General features: G+C 52.7%; 7 protein-coding genes across 7 annotated transcripts; 3 read left to right on the top strand and 4 right to left on the bottom strand.

Moving 5' to 3' along the window:
• Positions 1 to 113: 113 nt before the first annotated feature.
• ASPZODRAFT_88216 (hypothetical protein) lies at positions 114 to 1,805 on the top strand (the record flags this gene model as incomplete). The annotated part of the gene is made up of 2 exons (XM_022730324.1): positions 114 to 682; positions 746 to 1,805. Exons 1-2 carry the CDS (start codon positions 162 to 164, stop codon positions 1,803 to 1,805), a joined length of 1,581 nt encoding a protein of 526 aa, XP_022586140.1. The 5' UTR covers positions 114 to 161.
• A 220-nt stretch (positions 1,806 to 2,025) lies between these two features.
• Positions 2,026 to 3,927, bottom strand: ASPZODRAFT_127742 (hypothetical protein). The gene is made up of 3 exons (XM_022721831.1): positions 3,264 to 3,927; positions 3,006 to 3,179; positions 2,026 to 2,938 (listed from the first exon to the last, which is right to left on the bottom strand). Exons 1-3 carry the CDS (start codon positions 3,603 to 3,605, stop codon positions 2,396 to 2,398), a joined length of 1,059 nt encoding a protein of 352 aa, XP_022586139.1. The 5' UTR covers positions 3,606 to 3,927; the 3' UTR covers positions 2,026 to 2,395.
• A 1,292-nt stretch (positions 3,928 to 5,219) lies between these two features.
• ASPZODRAFT_88215 (hypothetical protein) lies at positions 5,220 to 8,407 on the top strand. The gene is made up of 5 exons (XM_022730323.1): positions 5,220 to 5,745; positions 5,811 to 6,213; positions 6,270 to 7,275; positions 7,337 to 7,467; positions 7,521 to 8,407. Exons 1-5 carry the CDS (start codon positions 5,486 to 5,488, stop codon positions 8,199 to 8,201), a joined length of 2,481 nt encoding a protein of 826 aa, XP_022586138.1. The 5' UTR covers positions 5,220 to 5,485; the 3' UTR covers positions 8,202 to 8,407.
• ASPZODRAFT_127738 (hypothetical protein) lies at positions 8,323 to 9,972 on the bottom strand. The gene is made up of 4 exons (XM_022721830.1): positions 9,827 to 9,972; positions 9,676 to 9,694; positions 9,277 to 9,580; positions 8,323 to 9,209 (listed from the first exon to the last, which is right to left on the bottom strand). Exons 1-4 carry the CDS (start codon positions 9,845 to 9,847, stop codon positions 8,639 to 8,641), a joined length of 915 nt encoding a protein of 304 aa, XP_022586137.1. The 5' UTR covers positions 9,848 to 9,972; the 3' UTR covers positions 8,323 to 8,638.
• Positions 9,973 to 10,965: 993 nt separating this feature from the next.
• ASPZODRAFT_148877 (hypothetical protein) lies at positions 10,966 to 12,476 on the bottom strand (the record flags this gene model as incomplete). Its single annotated transcript, XM_022725428.1, has 4 exons — positions 10,966 to 11,255; positions 11,346 to 11,858; positions 11,926 to 12,142; positions 12,294 to 12,476. 4 exons carry the CDS (start codon positions 12,474 to 12,476, stop codon positions 10,966 to 10,968), a joined length of 1,203 nt encoding a protein of 400 aa, XP_022586136.1.
• A 2,777-nt stretch (positions 12,477 to 15,253) lies between these two features.
• Positions 15,254 to 16,870, top strand: ASPZODRAFT_436595 (hypothetical protein). The gene is made up of 4 exons (XM_022728341.1): positions 15,254 to 15,704; positions 15,766 to 16,595; positions 16,676 to 16,779; positions 16,840 to 16,870. The coding sequence occupies exons 1-3, from the start codon at positions 15,497 to 15,499 to the stop codon at positions 16,772 to 16,774; spliced, it is 1,137 nt and encodes a 378-aa protein (XP_022586135.1). The 5' UTR covers positions 15,254 to 15,496; the 3' UTR covers positions 16,775 to 16,779; positions 16,840 to 16,870.
• Positions 16,840 to 17,765, bottom strand: ASPZODRAFT_127733 (hypothetical protein). The gene has a single exon (XM_022721829.1). The coding sequence runs from the start codon at positions 17,636 to 17,638 to the stop codon at positions 16,907 to 16,909; it is 732 nt and encodes a 243-aa protein (XP_022586134.1). The 5' UTR covers positions 17,639 to 17,765; the 3' UTR covers positions 16,840 to 16,906.
• Between the last annotated feature and the right edge of the window lie 517 nt (positions 17,766 to 18,282).

Genomic DNA, 18,282 nt, shown 5'->3' with positions numbered 1-18,282 from the left:
AGTTATGTGCATAAAAGATTAATTCATGTGCAATAAGCTTCACCGCCTGCGTATCGCGATTTTTCTGCCGAAGAATTTCGACGATTGCAATATTTATCACAATTATTTATACTGCTCTTCAAGACTCATATAAAAACAAGAAGAAGACGCTCAAACAGATCATGGGGCGCTCAGAACCAACGGAGGCCCCTTTTGATGAGGACCACGAGTCCCAGGCCTCTCTTTCAGAGGTTTCTGACCAAGAAACCGCTGATCTTCAAGCGCGGGCTCCCAAACGAAGACGGCTCTCTGAATCGTCCGATGATTCGTACGTCGCGTCAGCACCGCTACCTACGCTCTCTCGAATCAAGAAGAAAGACGCTTCGAAGCCCGAAAAGAGTACAGAGCCCGAAGAAGATCCGGTCACGATCAAAGATGCGCTGGAGATCGGGCTGAATAGTGCCGAATCGACCTTTTCGACGTTGAACGTCGCGCCTTGGCTGGTGGGCTCATTGACGACGATGGCGATCCGGCGGCCGACGGCTATCCAGAAGGCATGTATACCGGAGATTCTCAAGGGGAGAGATTGTATCGGTGGGAGTCGGACAGGTTCTGGTAAGACGGTGGCTTTCGCGGTACCGATACTGCAGAAATGGGCGGAGGATCCAGTAGGCATTTTCGCTATCGTTCTGACGCCAACAAGGTTTGTCTCCTCTTTACTGTCCCTTTCTTTTCTACAGTTTTCTAATGAAGGGGGTGGGAAAAGAGAGCTTGCGCTACAGATATTCGAACAATTTAAGGCCATCTCCGCCCCCCAGAGCATGAAGCCGATTCTAATCACCGGCGGAACCGACATGCGACCCCAAGCCATTGCACTTTCGCAACGACCTCATGTCGTCATTGCGACTCCAGGACGGCTAGCCGATCATATTCAAACCTCTGGCGAGGATACAGTCTGTGGGCTGAAACGGGTGCGTATGGTGGTGTTCGATGAAGCAGACCGGCTTCTCGCCAGCGGGCCGGGCAGCATGCTTCCAGACGTGGAAACCTGCATGTCTGCCCTCCCGCCGTCGAGCGAGCGGCAAACCCTTCTCTTCACGGCGACCATCACACCGGAAGTGCGCGCGCTGAAAACCATGCCGCGGCCCGCTGGCAAGCCGCCCGTCTTCGTGACGGAGATTGCGACACAAAATCAGGGCAACATCCCCCCGACCCTCAAGCAGACATACCTCCAGGTGCCGTTGACGCACCGCGAGGCCTTCCTGCACGTTCTCCTGTCGACCGAGGGCAACGCAACGAAACCTGCCATCATCTTCTGCAACCACACCAAGACAGCGGACCTGCTGGAACGCATGCTCCGCCGGCTGGGCCACCGCACGACCTCGCTGCACAGTCTGCTGCCCCAATCCGAGCGGACGGCGAACCTGGCGCGCTTCCGCGCCGCCGCCGCCCGGTTACTAGTCGCCACGGATGTCGCGTCTCGTGGTCTCGACATCCCCGCCGTCAGCCTCGTGGTCAACTTCGACGTACCCCGCAACCCGGACGACTACGTCCACCGCGTCGGCCGAACGGCGCGTGCAGGCCGATCCGGTGAGGCCGTCACGCTGGTCGGCCAGCGGGATGTGCAGCTGGTGCTCGCGATCGAGGAGCGGGTCGGTCGGCAGATGGTCGAGTGGGCCGAGGACGGGGTCAGTATCGAGGGCCGGGTCGTGCGCACGGGTGTGCTCAAGGAGGTCGGCGAGGCCAAGCGAGAGGCGGCGGGCGAGATCGAAGAGGGGAGAGACGTCCTGGGTCGGAAGAGAAACAAGCTGAAGAAGGTGCGGTGATATTTTTTTGTCTCTGTACTACAACAACTTCGTTACCCCATTCTGTATCTAAAGCGTATCTTGTACCTCTTGATTTGATTCTCAATACATATACATTCACATCCTGGGCAAGTCTAGTCTTTCTTTCTATCTATTAGGCTATGTAATTACATAGAACGGCTAGAGCTGCCGTGATTGTACAGGGTCGAACTCGCACCATTCACATCTAGTCTGACTGCATCAACATGGGTATAGGTGTAGGTATAGATATATCCGACTGGCCTCCTCCTCCTCCTCTTCCTCTTCTTTCTCCTCGTTCATCACCGTGACATCAAAGGGAACATTCCAGGTCATGTGACTCCGAGATATGCACATGGCAGGTGGAAGGGGCGTCCTGCCCCCTTCAGCCCCCCGATTATTAGCGCATCGTCCGATTGCCCAGCCCAAGCGCCTCTTGAAAAGAAAACTCTGGCTCTGACTTTCTCGAGGTGTTGGACTCTTCGACCGTGTCAAGTCAATTCACTTAAGTCGTCCTCGTTCGCTCGGCATCGCTGGTGATGCTTCCGGACAGCGAGACGTCTTCTGGGTCGTGCCAAATTGTGTCTTCACATCTAGCTGGCCCACGTCTCGGGCTTCTCGTGTTTATCTGCTGTTTCTCTGAGCCTCATCAACGCATCTAGCGCATCAACCCTGTGGGATGGCGTGTCGGGGTTGTTCGGCTCCTCTTCATGACTCCGACCTTCTACCATCATTTGTTCCGACTCTTCTTTGTCCTGTTTCCGCCGCATTATGGTGGCAGGAGGGCTACTCAATTGCATGAGCGCTGTTTCAATACCCGACTGAGGCGGCGGGGTCTTGACCGGCTCTTGGATACCACTTCCGGCGGAGAGGGGGGGAGACGATAGGCCGCCAGATGTGGCTGCAATCTGCGGGGACACTGCTTGCGTTTCTGCGGCGGATTCGAGAGTGACGGTCTTTGCTGATGGCGGGGTTGTGGCCTTTCTGACAGATTCTCGCACAGGAGTAGTGGGTGGTAATGTTAACCGTGGGATCTTGCGGCTGTGGGCTTCCAGGTCGGAGAGTCTCCGGTCGAACTGATGGTCTCGAACATGACGCATGGCAGTCTGAATGCGTTTTCGAAGAAGAGTGGCTTTCTATTTGATAACCAAAACAGTCAGATCACATTTCAGTCGAGTTACTCAACTTTAAGGCTCGTCTTACTTCTTCAATGAACGATTTGCGCGCCTCGGGGTCCTCTGGAACTGCTCTCGTGTATCGTTCTGCATCGTACCCGTGGATGGAATCAATTACTGATTCAGTGGGCTCTGGTTGTGATTGAAATTGCGGTGCTGGTGTAGGTTTCGGGTTCGAGACGTCCAGGTTCGGCGCGTGGTTCTGTTCCAAGTAACGACGCGACCAGTCAGTCATGGCTTTTGGCCATTGCAAAAGGAAAAAAAAAAGCATCAAGACGGAACTAACTCCTCTGTTATTCTGGATCGTTCCCTGCGAGCTGCCTTCCTGCAGAAGTCCGTCATCACACTGTGACGGCCTCACCTGCAGGCTGCCTGGTTTGCTGTGTTTGTTTACTTCCGATTTCTCCACCTGGTCTATCGTGCGTTTCTCGCCGATGCGGCAAGGAGACAGTAAGTGTTTCTTGGGCGATGAGCTCTCAAAGAGAGCCCTCTTGATGGGCGAGTCCCCGGTCAAAAGACGATCCGCGTTTCGAGGGCCTGCAGGTGACAGACACGCGTTTACGCTCTTTGCCCCCAGGACGCGACGCCCGTCCTTCATTGGACTAGGGAGTAGAGGTGTAGGCGGCATTGTATAACGGTGTCCAGGGCAAACCAAGCAGAGTCACAGGCACAATGGCAGGAAATGGGCTCGTGGACTGGAGACAGAGCGACGGGGGGGTTGGTGGGGAGGTAGTTACGGGACGAGCAGGTAACGCGGAACCAGGATAGAATCTGGAATACTACCACTTGACACCATAAGAGAAAGTGTTGTAGACAAATACCAAAGGAAAAGAAGAGGAGTAGGAAGAAGGGTCTGTGGCTGTGGGAAAATAGCACGAGTCACAGGGGAGAAACTAGCATCGCACGCGTCTTGATATTCGCGTGCTGCCAATTATGATTTTGTATGGGGCTGTTTCTCTCCGAAAAGGGCCCGCGCGGAAAAACCACGAGGCGGAGAGTCGCACCGTGTCTCTCGTCCCGACGCGTTCGAGACGGATTGAACCACTCAAACTCACGATACTGAGCACCATTCTGTTCCGAAGCTGAGAGACTGAGAGATATGCTGCATTTGGGTCGTCTCTTTGGAGGATTATCACCATTCAAGAGACGCTCGTACTGACAAACCCAAGGAACACGCTGGAGCGGGCCGCTCCCGTCGCGAGCACGACCAGCCGCTGGCATCGCAATATGAAGCGAGGCATTGAGTACATGCTGAAAGAGCTGCAGGGGCGAACAAAGTCGCTCAAATCATCGTGCTACGTGCTACGTACAGCCTCTCCACATTCCTGACAGTTTTATGCCTCTCAAGTTTATCGGATCTTGGCAGTTACAACACACACGTGTTTCCCTTCCACTCCTTCCTACTCCATACATATTATTCCAGCAGAAGAATGGTGTTTGATTTACCCAGATCGTTTCTAGGCCGCAAGACGAACATGAACATAGTTCTGGGTCAAGTCATGGGGGAGAATTGCTCGCTTTCCGCACAGATTTCGGCCGACCTGGTATCCCAGATGGACACTGTCTCTCCGCTTGTCAACATCCTCACGGTTGATACTCTGGATCAGATTTTGCAGTAGCTGTACGCGTTCAGATGTCCTGCTTGGAAGGAAGGATACCTCAGACAGACAGTACGGAGTACAACAGTACGGGGGTAATATCTATACTTGGCTGTCTTCGTGTCCACGGCGACAATGTGTATCGCCAGAACGACATTTCAAAGACAAGGGAACCAGGCACTTGACTAGCTGCCCTAAACGACAAATGGTCTTATTATAAAGTGTCTAATCAAGACCAGTCCCCATTTCCTGGAGGCATTCAATACTGATGGTGCCCAGGTGTTCATGCCTGAGGCACAATATACAGTATTCTCCATCCGTGATTGGCCCACTTGGGACTAGCCCCATTATCTCCGCATGACATCATGCGCTTTTCTGTTTAGGGAAGGAACTCCAGCTCAGCTCCTTCTCACGGCTTCATTCAGTTGGTTACAGCGTAGAAGAGGAGATCAGCCAAGTATTTGTACTTTAGAGACAAGCAGAACACTCGAGCAGAATAAAATGAATCTCCTGCTTATGTAGTACGAGTTCAGTAAACCGAGAATCCCTGCGGTCTCATGCGCCAGCCACCTAGGATCCCCGCGCTTTGAACTGAAACATAACGAACAGCTCTCAGCAGGGAAAACTCATCCAAGATCTTTCTCTGGCCCTTCTGGTCTTGAGTGTTAGAGCTGCTTCGGTCGGTTTATCCGTCTGTAGATCAACATTCCATCGGCTGTCGTCCAATAACCACGCAACTGCGCAGTCTTCGTCATCCCCCCCGCACAGGTAAAACACGGACAAGGTAAGGGATCTTTCCACGGTTCTGCCGAGCTTCCAACAGAAGAACCAGTTCGTTTTTCTCTCTTTCGAAATTCGTTTAGTGGCTTCACATTATCCAACATCCCTCTTTCCTGGTATCACGCCCGCAATGCGGATCGGCGTGTCGGTGCTGGCCATTACCCTGTGCCAGGCAGCGGTTGGCATAGCAGCTTCCGTCCTGACTCCTCCAGTCCTCCCCCTGATTGTTCGCAATCCATATCTCAGTACGTGGCTGGGGAATGCTCGGGAGGTCCCCTGGTCGAAATGGCCCATATTCTACACGGGAGAAGAGGTCGGCTTGTCGTTGATGGTCCAGGTGCCCAGCTCCGGTGCTGTATACCCACTACTCGGAAAGCCTCATGAGTTTTTGTAGAAGCATCCCCCCCGATAAACCCCCCCCCGGCCTTAGGTTCTATCAACTGACAAGCTGCAAGGTCTTCCTCCGAGATCCCGACTTATCTAGGGGCAAGCTATGACGCGTCGACCACCAATTTGACGTATCGCATTGAGGCCGCCTTCGACGCGAGACCGCTCGACATCACAGTCTCGTTCCTATCTCCTATTACTCCCAGCTCGACGCTGCGACAGGCGATTCCTGCATCCTACGTCTCGGTCTTTGTGGAGGGTGATGGCGAAGTCAACGTATACATGGATGTGGACGGCCGCTGGGTCAGCGGGGATACCGGAAGCAAGATCGTCTGGAGCTTCGATGATGTCAAAGCTGAGGACGGTCGATCCTCTCTTCAACGCTGGCAAGTTCGGCGGGAAAACGAGCTTCTCTTGACTGAGATTCGTGATCGTGCCGAATGGGGCACTCTTCACTTTACCGGACCTGCAGTAAGAGAATGCCTTCATCTTCTTATTTCGGGAATTTCGTGATTGATTGTCTCTAGGACGTCCGCTACGAGTCGGGCGAGGCCTCACGAGTTCGACAAGCCTTTGCAAAGAAGGGAACCGTGAGGAATACTGTTGATTCTCGCTTTCGGCCCATCCGAGACCAGCACCCCGTCTTTGCCTTTTCCAAGACGTTCAAGCTGGGTGGGAACACATCGACCAAGAGTGACGGCGTCACATTCACCATTGCCCATACCCAGGATCCAGTCGTGCAATATGCGTCCGCTCGCGGGTTGACCATGATGCGACCACTGTGGAAATCCTGGTTTCCCGATGAGCAAAAGCTTCTTGCGTTCCACTACCACGATTTTGCCAATGCCAATATCTTAGCTTCCAATTACTCTGAGCAGCTAGCCCAGGACGCCTACCTGTCTGGAGCAGATGACTACGTTGATATCGTCGCGGTTTCTGCCAGGCAGGTGTTGGGAGCCACCACCTTCTCCGGCACACCGGACGATCCGATTTTGTTCCTAAAAGAGATATCTTCAAACGGCAACTTCCAGACGATCGACGTCATTTTCCCTTCCTTCCCATTCTTCCTGTACACCAATCCGAGATGGCTGGCGTATCTCTTGGAGCCTCTCATCGAGCACATGCTGAGCGGGCAGTACCCCAATACGTACGCAATGCATGATCTGGGCACTCATTTCCCGAACGCAACGGGCCATCCGGATGGCCGTGATGAATACATGCCTGTGGAGGAGTGCGGCAACATTCTGATCATGGGTCTTGCGGTAGCCAATTCCCTGCGCTACTCTCAGGACTCGACAGCGGGTTCGATCTGGTCCATGCCGGGCTCGTCGCCTAGGGTCTCTGGGGAGTCCTCCGGCCTCTTCCCGCTTGACAATCTCCAGGAACTGGCTGGGATTGACAAACAGGATGGCAGATGGGGCGGTGGCGAAGTAGGTGAGCTTCTGGCTTCGAAATGGATCCAGAGAAGCTACCGACTCTGGACACAATGGACGGGTTACCTGGTAGAATTCTCTTTGGAGCCTGCGAACCAATGTAAGCTTGATCCCCTTGACCTTGGTATTTTTGATTAGCGATGAACACTGATGATCGCAAGTATCTACCGATGACTTCGCTGGCTGGCTGGCCCTGCAGACGAATCTGGCGCTGAAGGGCATCATTGGCATCAACGCAATGAGCAAGCTTGCCGAGATTGCCGGCTTCGACGGCGACGCAAAGCACTACAAGGTACGTAGAGATCAATCGGCCCCTTATTGGATATTTTTTCTGATTAGCTGCAGAAAATCTCAGAGGCATACATCTCCAAATGGGAAGATTTCGGCATGTCCCGCGACAAGACACACGCCAAACTGGCATACAACTGGTACGGTTCATGGACAACGATCTATAACCTCTACGCAGACGCCCAGCTATGCTTCCACCTGGAGGGGACGGATGACGAGTTTCTCGCAAAGAAGCGTAGTAGAGTCCCTCAAGAGAAGCAGAGAGACGATGGGCCCGAAACAGGCTTCGTCCCCCGCCACATCTACCGCAAGCAATCGATCTGGTACCACACCGTGCGGCAGCGGTACGGCCTCCCCCTCGACAGCCGCCACCTATACACCAAGACGGACTGGGAGTTCTTCGCCATGGCGGTGGCCAGCAAGGAGACCCGCAGCGCCATCCTCGAGTCCGTCGCAACATGGGTCAACGAGACGGTCACCAACCGCCCGCTAACAGACCTGCACGACACAGAGGGGAAAGGCGGGTATCCCGGTGTTACCTTCTTCGCGCGCCCCGTCGTCGGCGGCCATTTTGCCTTTTTGGCCCTGCAGCGCGCTTGTGACGGGAAAGCCATGAGGGGGTTGTCCTTTCTCAACGACGAGTATCCCGCTCGCGAGGACGATCGCGCGGCTGCGGTCCGCGCGGCCGCTGAGTTCGCTGATCATCCGTATTATCGCCATGAGGGTGGGGAGTTGTAACTGTCCTTGAGTATATGTAGCTTTTCCCGGAGGTATAACTATATAGCTAAGATCTTTGCTTGGAATATGGACTTCTTCTTAAAATACCTCTTCTCTACGGTTACTCAACTACGAACATGTGTAAACGTAACATTTTATTTTCCCCTGCAAATCAAAAATACATAGGCCAAGTCATATCATGGTCAGGCCGAATGCAAGATTTTTCTTTTTTTTTTGGGCGTCGAGGGGTTAGAAAGGGGGAGGGGGGCATGGCATACTCCGTAGAGGCGGATCATCTTCCCATCGTTCCATATTATCGTGTCGGCTGTGCGAGGGTTGGACAGCTAGTACATAAAATAGAAAAAAATGAATCAGGGATGATTTCCCGACTAAGTTTTGGGCTCAAAAAAAAAAGATGTTGTTTGAGCGGAGTAGAGGGCGAGGTATCCTCATTTTTTTTAGTTGCCGCCCAGAGTAGGAAAGTTCTTCTCGTCGACGGTAGGGCCGGCAGCACCAGCAGCGGCGGCAGCACCACGGCCACCACCACGAGGACCGTTAGCAGCACCACGGGCGCCACGGGGGGCACCGCGGCCACCACGGCCACCACGGCCAGCACCACGGGGGGCAGGGCCGCCACGGGGCTGCTCGACGAAGCGCATGTCGACATCGACAAAGTTCTTCTCCTTGCGCTGCTTCTCGCGCTTGGCCTTCTCGGAGGAAGCCTTGATGTACTCCTCGTCCTCCTCGTCGCGCTTGAACTCCTTGGCGGCGGTCCACTTCTTGTCGGTCTTGCTACCCTCGTTGGCGGCGCGGACGGGCTTGGCGGCCAAGCTAAGCTTGGCAGCCTGCTCGGCCAGGTAGTCGGCGTACGACTTGGACTTGTCAACCGGCTCCTCGGGCTTCTCCTCGGCGGGGGTCTGGGGCTCGTTCTCGTCGCCCTTGGCGATCTTCTCCGCGGCACGCTCGTCATCCCAGTTCTTGTCGCCGTTGTTGGCGCCCCATCCCTGCTCAACCTGCTTGCGGGTGTCGCTAAACACTTAGTAAAAGTGAATGAAAAAAAAAAAAAAACAAGAGATAATAAAAAGAGATAACTTACGTCACACCGGTGCGAGACTGGCGGTCGTTGCGGGAACGGTCGCCACGCTCGCCACGGAAAGCCCGGCGCTGGGGCTGGCTGCCCTCCTCGGTGGGCTTCTCGCGGTTCTGGTCGCGGCCAGCATTGCGGTCACGGAAAGCAGCCTCGTTGCCAGTCGTGCGGCCGGCACGACGAGGGGCGTTCTCACGGGGTTGGCTGGGAGCTTCCTTGGGAGCCTCACGCTTGCCGTGGCGAGCTACGGGCCGATCGAGGGCTCGTGTAGGGGGAGTAGGAGGTCTTTCGGGGTCGAGTTCAGGGTCATTGCCTGGCGCGATGTTAGACGGAACTTCTTTTCTTTTTTTTCTTTTTTTTTCATTTTCATCACAGGGTCGGCCCGGAAGAGCGGGGGGGAGAAATTACCAAGAAGCTCGTAGAGGTTCTGTTATCGCGAATTCGTCAGCCATTGCTATATATCACAATACACTCGCATATCATTCAAAGCAAATCATCCAGAAAGAGTGAAAAATAACAATTGAGTGAAAAAAAAATGAAAAAAAAAACAGGGTCGTACCTTGGACCGGACGTCGGCCATGACGCCAGGCGGTGGAGAGAGCCTTCCTGGGAAGGCTTACTATAATCGCAGCAATCCGATATGAGCGAGGAGGGCGAGAGATCGAGCAAGGCGAAAACCCAGGATGGTAGGTATTCGGCCTCTCGTAGCGGGGAAGGTGGGATGATGGAATAGGATGGGATGGGAGAGCGTTGGTGGCAGCAGCAGCAGCAGTAGTAGCGAAGGGGTTGGCGAGAGAGTGGGTTGTGGTTGTGGCCCGCCATGGCCGGCCCAATGGGGAAAGGTGGGAATTGCTGCTAAGCGAATCCGGGCGGGCCGTCGCCTGGTTGGCTCTAGGGCTTAGGGTATTGGCGTCACTCTTGAGTCGTCATGGAATCATCTCTTCCAGTTCCTACTTATCTTACCTATAGGTGGTTACAGCTGTAATCCGGGGCAAGCTCTCCTCAGCTCAGCTCAGCTCTCAATGGATAATTCTTTTTGCAATCATTTAGTAGGTAGCTACCTACAGAGCTGCAAATACCCTAATTGGTCCCTTTTTTTTTCCCCCCCCCCCCCCCCCCTTTCCCCCAATTCCATGAGAAGAAATGCATCCAACAGCTCGAGTCAACCGTACCTATGTGAACAGACAAATCATATACACATCAACACCACCCAAACAATTGCAAGAAAAAAAGAAAGAAAAAAAATTGAAAAGTATAAGAGGAGAAAAAATGAGAAGATGTAGAAAATAAGACACAGAGAGAAGAGAACAAGAAAAGGGTCTCCATCATCAAGACAGAGGCGCTCAGCAGACACTGTCCCACGGGGATGGCTGTGCAACGGCCGTTTCCGTTCGTATATCACGAGAAGGGGTAAATGCGATTTTCCTGGGGCGCTTTCCAGCAAAGATAGTATCAAACCGTAATCTCGAACGCCTGCAAATGCTTTAAGTTGAAGAGATTCACTTTTGTCTTCCGATGCCAGTAATGGACCAATCAATGATGTCACAGAACAAATATACTTTTTTGCCCTCGGCCAGTCGGACAGAATCTGTACATGAGAAGAGAGAGAGAAAAAGTAGGGAGAGAAGAATAAATAGAAACAAAAAATAGATAAAAGGGGTTGAGAAATGCACATCATCGACCGGAGTCGTCAAGGGTTCAATGGCGCGCGTTGTTCTGTTCGTAGCTGAATGGGGTCTGGAAGTGCATGCTGGCGCTGAGTCCAAACGGATCAGTGTCCAGCATAGGCTCGTACTGACCGAGGAGATGCTGATTGGCATTGCCATAGACCCCGTTTGCTCCCACCACTGACTGCGATGTGTAGGATGGCAAATTATGAGCATCCTGTGCCGAGCCAGATGTGAAGCTCGGTACATAAGAGGATGGATCGGCCGAATCTTCGTGGTCGGGTTCGTCGACCATGTCGGCTTGGGCATCGTATTCCTGTTCTGTAAAGACGATCAGTTAGCGTTATACGTCTTTGGTATATTATGACGCTCTCGGCGGCCGACACAGCAGTAGAGAACGGGTCCGCTTGCCTAATTGATCATAGTGCTTTTGGAATGGCGACGGATAATAGGCAGACGCGACACGGGAAGCCAAGGGGGCCGTACCACCAGGTAACATGGACTTTGCCTCGGTCACATCGGATTGCTGCGGCATTCCCATCGGAGGGGAGGTGTGGTTGTTTCCGAAGCTCCGAGGTTGGGGCAACAGCTGCGAGCGCACATGGGGGTCCGTTGCCGCGGGTGACAGGGCACCCTGGAAGGCAAAGCCGGGAGATTTAGTGTGCGATGGCGAGGACATATGGGAAGGCGGGGTCGCCTGGAACTGCGGAGAAGGCATCCCGTACGCGCCTTCACGGTGCTGCGCCATGCCAAACTGGTCCGATTTGGGGGCAATACCTGCTGGATGGCGTTGGACGGTGCTCCGGTTGACCGCGGCGCGTTCCAGGGTGGACGTGGGTTTGGAGGCCATCGGGTTGGGTTGTTTCATGGGAGTGGCCCCCGAGGCACTCGTCTTCATCCTCAGCTCGGCCTGCACATCGATTCCTGTACATGCCAACAGCAGCGGTTAGATATTGTTGGCTCAGGCTAGGAATAGTTCCCCGACACCAACCTTTCTCCATTAGGATTCGTTCCAGAAGAGAGTTCTTGTATCGGAGCATCAGACATTCATCTGCTGCGCTGCGATGACTCTGCTGCAAGGTTTGCAGCGTCTCCTCATTGCGCTTGATTGTCGTCTCCAACTGACGGATATACTCTGTTCGTCGCTCTCGAAAGGCAGCCTGCGCCTGTCGATTGCGCTGTTTACGTTCTTCTGATGTTGCATAGATCTACATATCCCCGACAAACGACGTTAGTATTTTTTTTTTCTTTTTTTAGGAGAAAAAAAAAAGAAAATATGAGGGGTTGCGGGGTCACGCAGAACAGGGCCTCGGCGAACAGCCAGCAGCAGGGATAAAGCGATTTATTGGGCTAACATACAGGTTTCCGACCACCCTTCCTTTTCTGCGTTTGAGTAGGGTCTCGTGTCAGGGCTTCTGCGTCGGGTTCGGGGGTTGAGACCGCTGAGCTGATGGAACCGTCGAGAGGCGGCTCGGACTTGGGCATCACGGAATCCATGGCCATCTCATTGTTGAACTCGGCGGCCTCGACCATCGAGACCATTGAAGGCTCCCCCCTCGTCGATTTCTTTCCCCTGTGGAACAATCCTCCGCACGAGAAGAGGGGAAAGGCAGGGTTCGATCTGATCTGGTGTCTGCTCGTTCAACACGTTCTCACGCCCGTCCAAGGCCAACGGGTAAGCGCGGGAGATGGGCGGTCTGTCTCGGTAATTCCAGACGCAGTAAACGCGCGGCTGGGCGGTGGGAAGGGGACGTGCGAGCAGGGCGAGCGAGTCACGAGGAGAGCAGCGGCGGCTGTGACATAAAGGAAATTGCGTTAAGGGAGGGCAGATAGCAGGCAGAGGAAGAAGAGTGGGAAGTTGTGAGGTAAAATTATTGAATAAAAAGAAAGCGGCAGGACAAGGCCCCCCCCCTCTTCCCCCCCGGCTTGCTGAGGAGAGAAAAAGTCTGCTGCCGGGTCAGGCAGGCCGGAGAGGCCATCGCATGCTGGGGTGGGTGGGTGGCTCCAGCCAAGGCGTTTTTCTTTTTTTTTTTTTTTCCTCTCTCTCTCTCTCTTTGCCCGGCTGCCTCAGGTACTGGTTGGTTAGTACTGGTACTGACTGGTACTGACTGGTACCGAACCCTACGCCTCCTACTACTATTACTGGTGCAGAGGTTACTTCCACGGTTTTTCTACCTTGGTACGCGGTACGTGGTACGTGGTACGTACGCCGACGCTCACTGTCTGGGATTCTTTCCTTTTTTCTTCTTTTCTTTTTCTTTTTTTCTTCTCCTCAACCATGTGTTGGTGGCAGCAGGTGGGGAATGCCGTGTTTCGGACCACGACCACCTGAGGGAGACACTCAAAGGGCAACTGGAGGCTAACGGGCTGTGGCTAAAGCCTACGCTTACTACAATGTACCTAAGAGAGGATGTCCATGTCCATTGTCTAACCGCCAAAGTACCTTTGGTAGTCAGGCTCTAGCGAACTGCTAGTCTTTCTACTTTCTGACCAACTTAGTATGAGGCGGGACTCGGGCCTCTAGTTGCGTTAGTCTAGTAGGTATTCACCAACTAGTTAGCTAGTTAACTAACTATTAACTAGGTAAGATCAGAGGTTCAGACGTCACAGGCGATCAGGCAAGATCTTCGTGTTTCGTTCCTCCTCGGAAATGCTCCGCAGCGTCCACAGGGTATGGTGGGCATTGTTGCCGATAGTCACTCTGCAACTGATGGCAGACGGTCTCTAATAATACAGAATTATTTGGCAGTTTTTATAATTATACCTGGTAGTAGATAAGTATGTAACTAGTATGTATAGCATGTTCATCAGCTGTTGAGATCACCGTACCAGGATGTCAGATTCTACTGCCGGTATCGGCTTCTTCCCCTCATGAAATCTCTACAACGTGTCGTTCCTTCAACTTTGACAGAGTACCAGGTATATAGTAGGTAGTACTCTCCTCGGCTTCGACGGCTCTATATACTCCATAAACAACCCCTTTAGATACACCATCCCCCCAACCATTATTGCCTCTTGCGCACCAACTATGGAGAACCTCATGGTCGATGGATACCAGGCACTCTTACCCGGAAGTCGGTAGAGTGTTATGCGTCGGCGGACTCCGCCAGGCGGGGTCAGGGGCAGCAAGGCTGTACGGAGTACGTGTACGGTACGGTAACCCTGACGGATGAATGATAGAATGCACATGACCAGGATTGCTCTTGAGTCTTGGCAACACGATGCTATGTAGCACTCCGTACCTGGTTGGATATAAATATTCCAGTAGGAACATCGAACCATGTGTACTCCGTCAAAACTCAAATCAACTCGAGATGTCGGCGGAATCCTCGTGATGACGTCCCCAGAAGGGTAAAAGGATGCGGTTCCTGGCTCTCTTCACTCATCGCAACTTTTTCCGGGGTTTCAAGGCCCCATCGTACGCTTCCGCCACGTCGACGTTCTTTTGCTTTTTTTTTTCTCAGCCGCCACGGGCCATTCCCCTTCCTTTCTCGCTCTTATGCAGGTTCTTACCGTCTTAGTAGGGACGGAGTAGCATCTCCTCCGTGGTAGTTCGGTTAGTTCATAGTTCAGACAGCTACTCCGTACGATCTTGACCGCGCCAGACGCAGGGAAAATCGGTCTTGCTGCACCTCAAATTTCCGCCCGGAGGCGTCCTGGTCTGACTCCCTGATCAACGAACGATATCACTTCTTGCGGATAGACAGGCATCTCCGGTCAGTTTTTCAGGACTAGCAAGTCTCGGCCGGTGTACTTGAAGCCTAGTCTTGTAGCTACAGATGCAACGTCATCATTGTGTAGACGGCGTGAGAGATTTTATCTTCCGGAGGACCTACTCCGTAGGTGATGGAAATCTACCTAGGTGGTTAGTTAACTAACTACCTCTTAGTCCATGCTCCGTACAACTCAAGACGCCATGAATGAATTAGGTGGTCTTACATTTCCTCTACATATCCAGAGACCTCTACATAGTACATTCAAAGGCTCAATTCTGTTGATCTTCCATGCTTCTAGATACGAAACCTCCGTGACGTCGCCACCATCTCCAGGTACAGGCAGAGGTAAGACATTATGATCTACAATGCAGTTCTAGTTAGCATGTACTCCGTAGTATACTTCCCTACGAGATCGAGCCGATTGTAATCGGGCTCTATTACTATGGAGATGGTGCCACTAATGTTGCCTCCGCTATGCAATGAGTCGGCTTTATATAAAAGCAGAGCCGAGTAAGTTCAATATTCCAACGAAGGTACTATATATGACATTGTTTTTTTTTTCCAAAAGAAGACATAAATAAAACAAATGACAAACAGATAATTGAAATACTTTAAACCATTAAAACCAACAAGTAATTGGATATTTCTCTAGAAGTTGACGTTCCGATAATGACCGCGGCACCACATCTTCACCATCTCCCGATTCACATGCGCCCGGGCCGAGTCAGCTGAAGCCCAGGCGTCAACATCGACACAGAACGGGCGAAAGAACAGAAAAAAAAAACTCTTGACCGAGTTGATAACTTCAGGTTTCCTCTTGTCGACTGTTCACCAGACAGAACCGCCATGGAGAAACCGTCTCCTTCGCCCGTGGAAGCGGGGTCCCAACTACCCCCGCAGGATGGCAGTCCAGACACCACAATCACCGCAACGCCAGTCGCAGAGGCGAGTCAACCGAGGGTATCTACAGCGAGCGAGGAGAAACCTACAGTCCAAGACGAAGACGAGGACGAGGACGAGGATGATGAGGACTCAGACTTTGACGAGCTTGACGGTAACGGGTTACCCCTCCCCAAAGCCGTTACTCATTGGAAAAAAAATACTCATACTGCTAGATGTACTGGATAACTTTTCGAAACCGAAGCCCTCGACGTCTACTACGAATAGCACAACAAAGCCCGCCAGCGCGCCAAGCACCGATGACTTGGACGAAGATGCATTCATGAAACAGCTCGAGCAGGACATGGCCAGCATGATGAGCCACGCGGCGCGGGAATCCGGCGCCACCACGGCGGAGCAGGGTAAAGAATTCCAAGCCGCAATCGACCAGGGGGCCGATGAATTTGCGAGACAGCTCGAGGAGAGTGGGATCCCCCCGGGCGACTTTCTCAAGCAATTGATTGCGGATGTGATGGCGGAAGAAGAGGGGGGAGAAGGAGGAGGACAAGGGAAGTCAAATAAGGCTACATCTAGCTCTAAAGAGAAAAGTGACTCCTCGGTGAAAGAAAAAGAAACGCCCGAATCCTTCAACGAAGCGATCCAACGGACAATCGACCGCATGAAGGAGTCCGGCGACAAAGCCACCGCCGCGGCAGAGGAGGACGACGACGACATCTCCGAAGACCTGCTCGCGCAGTTGCTCAAGGCGGTCGAGGCCGGTGCCGCGGGCGCAGGGGACGACGGCGACCTCACCAAGATGTTCATGGGGATGATGGAGCAGCTGTCCAACAAGGAGATGCTGTACGAGCCCATGAAGGAGCTGGACGGCAAATTCGCCCCCTGGCTGGAAAAGAATAGAGGGTCGGGGAAAGTCCCCGCAGAGGATATGGCTCGTTACGAAGCGCAGTCCAGAGTCGTCGGCTTGATTGTCGCCAAGTTCGAGGAGCCGGGATTTACTGACGAGGATCAGAAGTGTAGGGAGTATATCTGGGAGAAGATGCAAGAGGTAGGCTTTTTTTTTTTTCCTTTTTCTTAATATATATATATATATATATATATATCTGAAGGCTCCTGCTAATTATTCAGATGCAAGCACAAGGCAGTCCGCCGGAAGAGCTCATTTCGAACCCGCTGATGGAAGATCTCAAAATGCCAGGAGGCGCCCCGGAGTGTCCGCAGCAATAGAATCGGTATTCCTGATTACTTCTACCTGGACTGTCCACTCCTGTACACTGACTGTCATACCCATGCCCATATATACCCATCGGATAGAACCCTGAACACCATCTAACACCATCTCTAAATAAAAGACAATCCCTAATCAACCGACATATCCATCCCTTGACTAGAGGGTCCCTGGTCAACCATTTCCATGAAAATCCCATCATACTCTTCGTCGCCGTACGTATCATTCGAAGGATGCATCTCGTAGATATCTTCCGGATTGGGGAGCATATCGTCTTGCATATCTTGTTGCATATCCTCCGACGTAACTTCCTCTTCTTCTTCTTCCTCTAGTAATCGTCCGTACCGATCTGCATACCGCCGCATAGACTCCCCCCACTGTCTCTGCTCAGCCATATACTCCATGCGCATGATCTGCTCGCCGCGCGCCTCGAAGCGGTCCGCGGTCCGGTCCTGTCGTACGCGGTTGAGGAATATCTCGCGTCGCTTGTCGCGCGCCGACGGGGATGCCGACGAGGAAGAAGAAGAAGAGGCGCACTGTCTTCCCGTCCGGGTGTTACGGGATATATTATTGAGCGGGTTGGATATCTGCTCGGCGTAGCGATGAGCAAAGGACGGGGAGGACTTGCTTCGCGACGACGTGAAGGATGGGGAGGAGCGAGACGGAGACGGAGAGGGAGATGGAGATGCGAAGGTAAAGGTTCGGGCTGTGTGGTCTGGGCTGGAAGGCGGGTTGTTGTTCTTGTTGTTGGCACCATCCATCGCGAAGAGAGGAAAGCTGGGAACATTCCCTTGTAATGGGAGGAGAGGCTCTCGTGGAGCCAGCGGTGATGATTGTATCGGCATATGAGGGAGAGCGAACATACTGAGGTGATAGCTGAAGTCTTTGCTTCCTAAGGTATGTATGTATGAATCGTGTATAGAAGGAGATGATGTATGAATATGCTAGAACAAGCAGTCTAATGTAGGTCTTATCAGACGCGATTTGCGCGGTGAGATGTTGCGGGAGGGTTGGAATACCGAAGCGGGACTACCTAGTTTTCGCGTTGCCACGACGCGGAACCACGCGACTTGGATGACGCATTCTTTGCATTACACCTTAATGGCTATCTGTATCTTGAACTCGATATAATGATATACAATGAGTTCTTTCCATACTGTACTTCGGGTTAAACTGTAACTGCTCTAGGTTGGTTTTTTTCCATACGGGTCTCTTCTAGTCTACCCACCGCCTACTAGTACATACGACTACATTGAATGCATTCCTTTTCATTTGACTGAATATTTGAATTGGTGTTCCCATAGTTCAATTACATATGTATCGGTGAAATTTTTTTGCAGGCAGAGGCGCCAGATGGCTTGAGCGCTTGACTGTCAAGACGAAGAGAGAATCAGGGTACAAACACATAATTGTGCGACGTGTGGGGGAATCAGTAGAGAGACAACCGACCATCGAAGCGCAGAAAACGACGACAGTATGAAGGAGGGGTGTTTTGGTGGTGGTGGTG

Source organism: Penicilliopsis zonata (assembly GCF_001890105.1).
Source record: "Penicilliopsis zonata CBS 506.65 unplaced genomic scaffold ASPZOscaffold_1, whole genome shotgun sequence".
In the NCBI taxonomy this organism is placed as follows: Eukaryota; Fungi; Ascomycota; class Eurotiomycetes; order Eurotiales; family Aspergillaceae; genus Penicilliopsis; species Penicilliopsis zonata.
The sequence above is the reverse complement of the archived record's forward strand: the minus strand, read 5'-3'. Positions and strand labels throughout refer to the sequence as shown.

Coding starts and splice junctions, on each gene's coding strand:
- ASPZODRAFT_127738 (XM_022721830.1), bottom strand. CDS start 9,847: ATGGCCGACGTCCGGTCCAAG. Junction 9,210..9,276: donor CAGTCTCGCACCGGTGTGAC/GTAAGTTATCTC, acceptor CTAAGTGTTTAG/CGACACCCGCAAGCAGGTTG.
- ASPZODRAFT_436595 (XM_022728341.1), top strand. CDS start 15,497: ATGGAGAAACCGTCTCCTTCGCCCGTGGAAGCGGGGTCCCAACTACCC. Junction 15,705..15,765: donor AGACTTTGACGAGCTTGACG/GTAACGGGTTAC, acceptor TCATACTGCTAG/ATGTACTGGATAACTTTTCG. Junction 16,596..16,675: donor TCTGGGAGAAGATGCAAGAG/GTAGGCTTTTTT, acceptor CTAATTATTCAG/ATGCAAGCACAAGGCAGTCC.
- ASPZODRAFT_88215 (XM_022730323.1), top strand. CDS start 5,486: ATGCGGATCGGCGTGTCGGTGCTGGCCATTACCCTGTGCCAGGCAGCG. Junction 6,214..6,269: donor TTCACTTTACCGGACCTGCA/GTAAGAGAATGC, acceptor GATTGTCTCTAG/GACGTCCGCTACGAGTCGGG. Junction 7,276..7,336: donor TTTGGAGCCTGCGAACCAAT/GTAAGCTTGATC, acceptor GATGATCGCAAG/TATCTACCGATGACTTCGCT.
- ASPZODRAFT_127733 (XM_022721829.1), bottom strand. CDS start 17,638: ATGTTCGCTCTCCCTCATATGCCGATACAATCATCACCGCTGGCTCCA.
- ASPZODRAFT_127742 (XM_022721831.1), bottom strand. CDS start 3,605: ATGCCGCCTACACCTCTACTCCCTAGTCCAATGAAGGACGGGCGTCGC. Junction 3,180..3,263: donor CGATCCAGAATAACAGAGGA/GTTAGTTCCGTC, acceptor TACTTGGAACAG/AACCACGCGCCGAACCTGGA. Junction 2,939..3,005: donor GCAAATCGTTCATTGAAGAA/GTAAGACGAGCC, acceptor GTTATCAAATAG/AAAGCCACTCTTCTTCGAAA.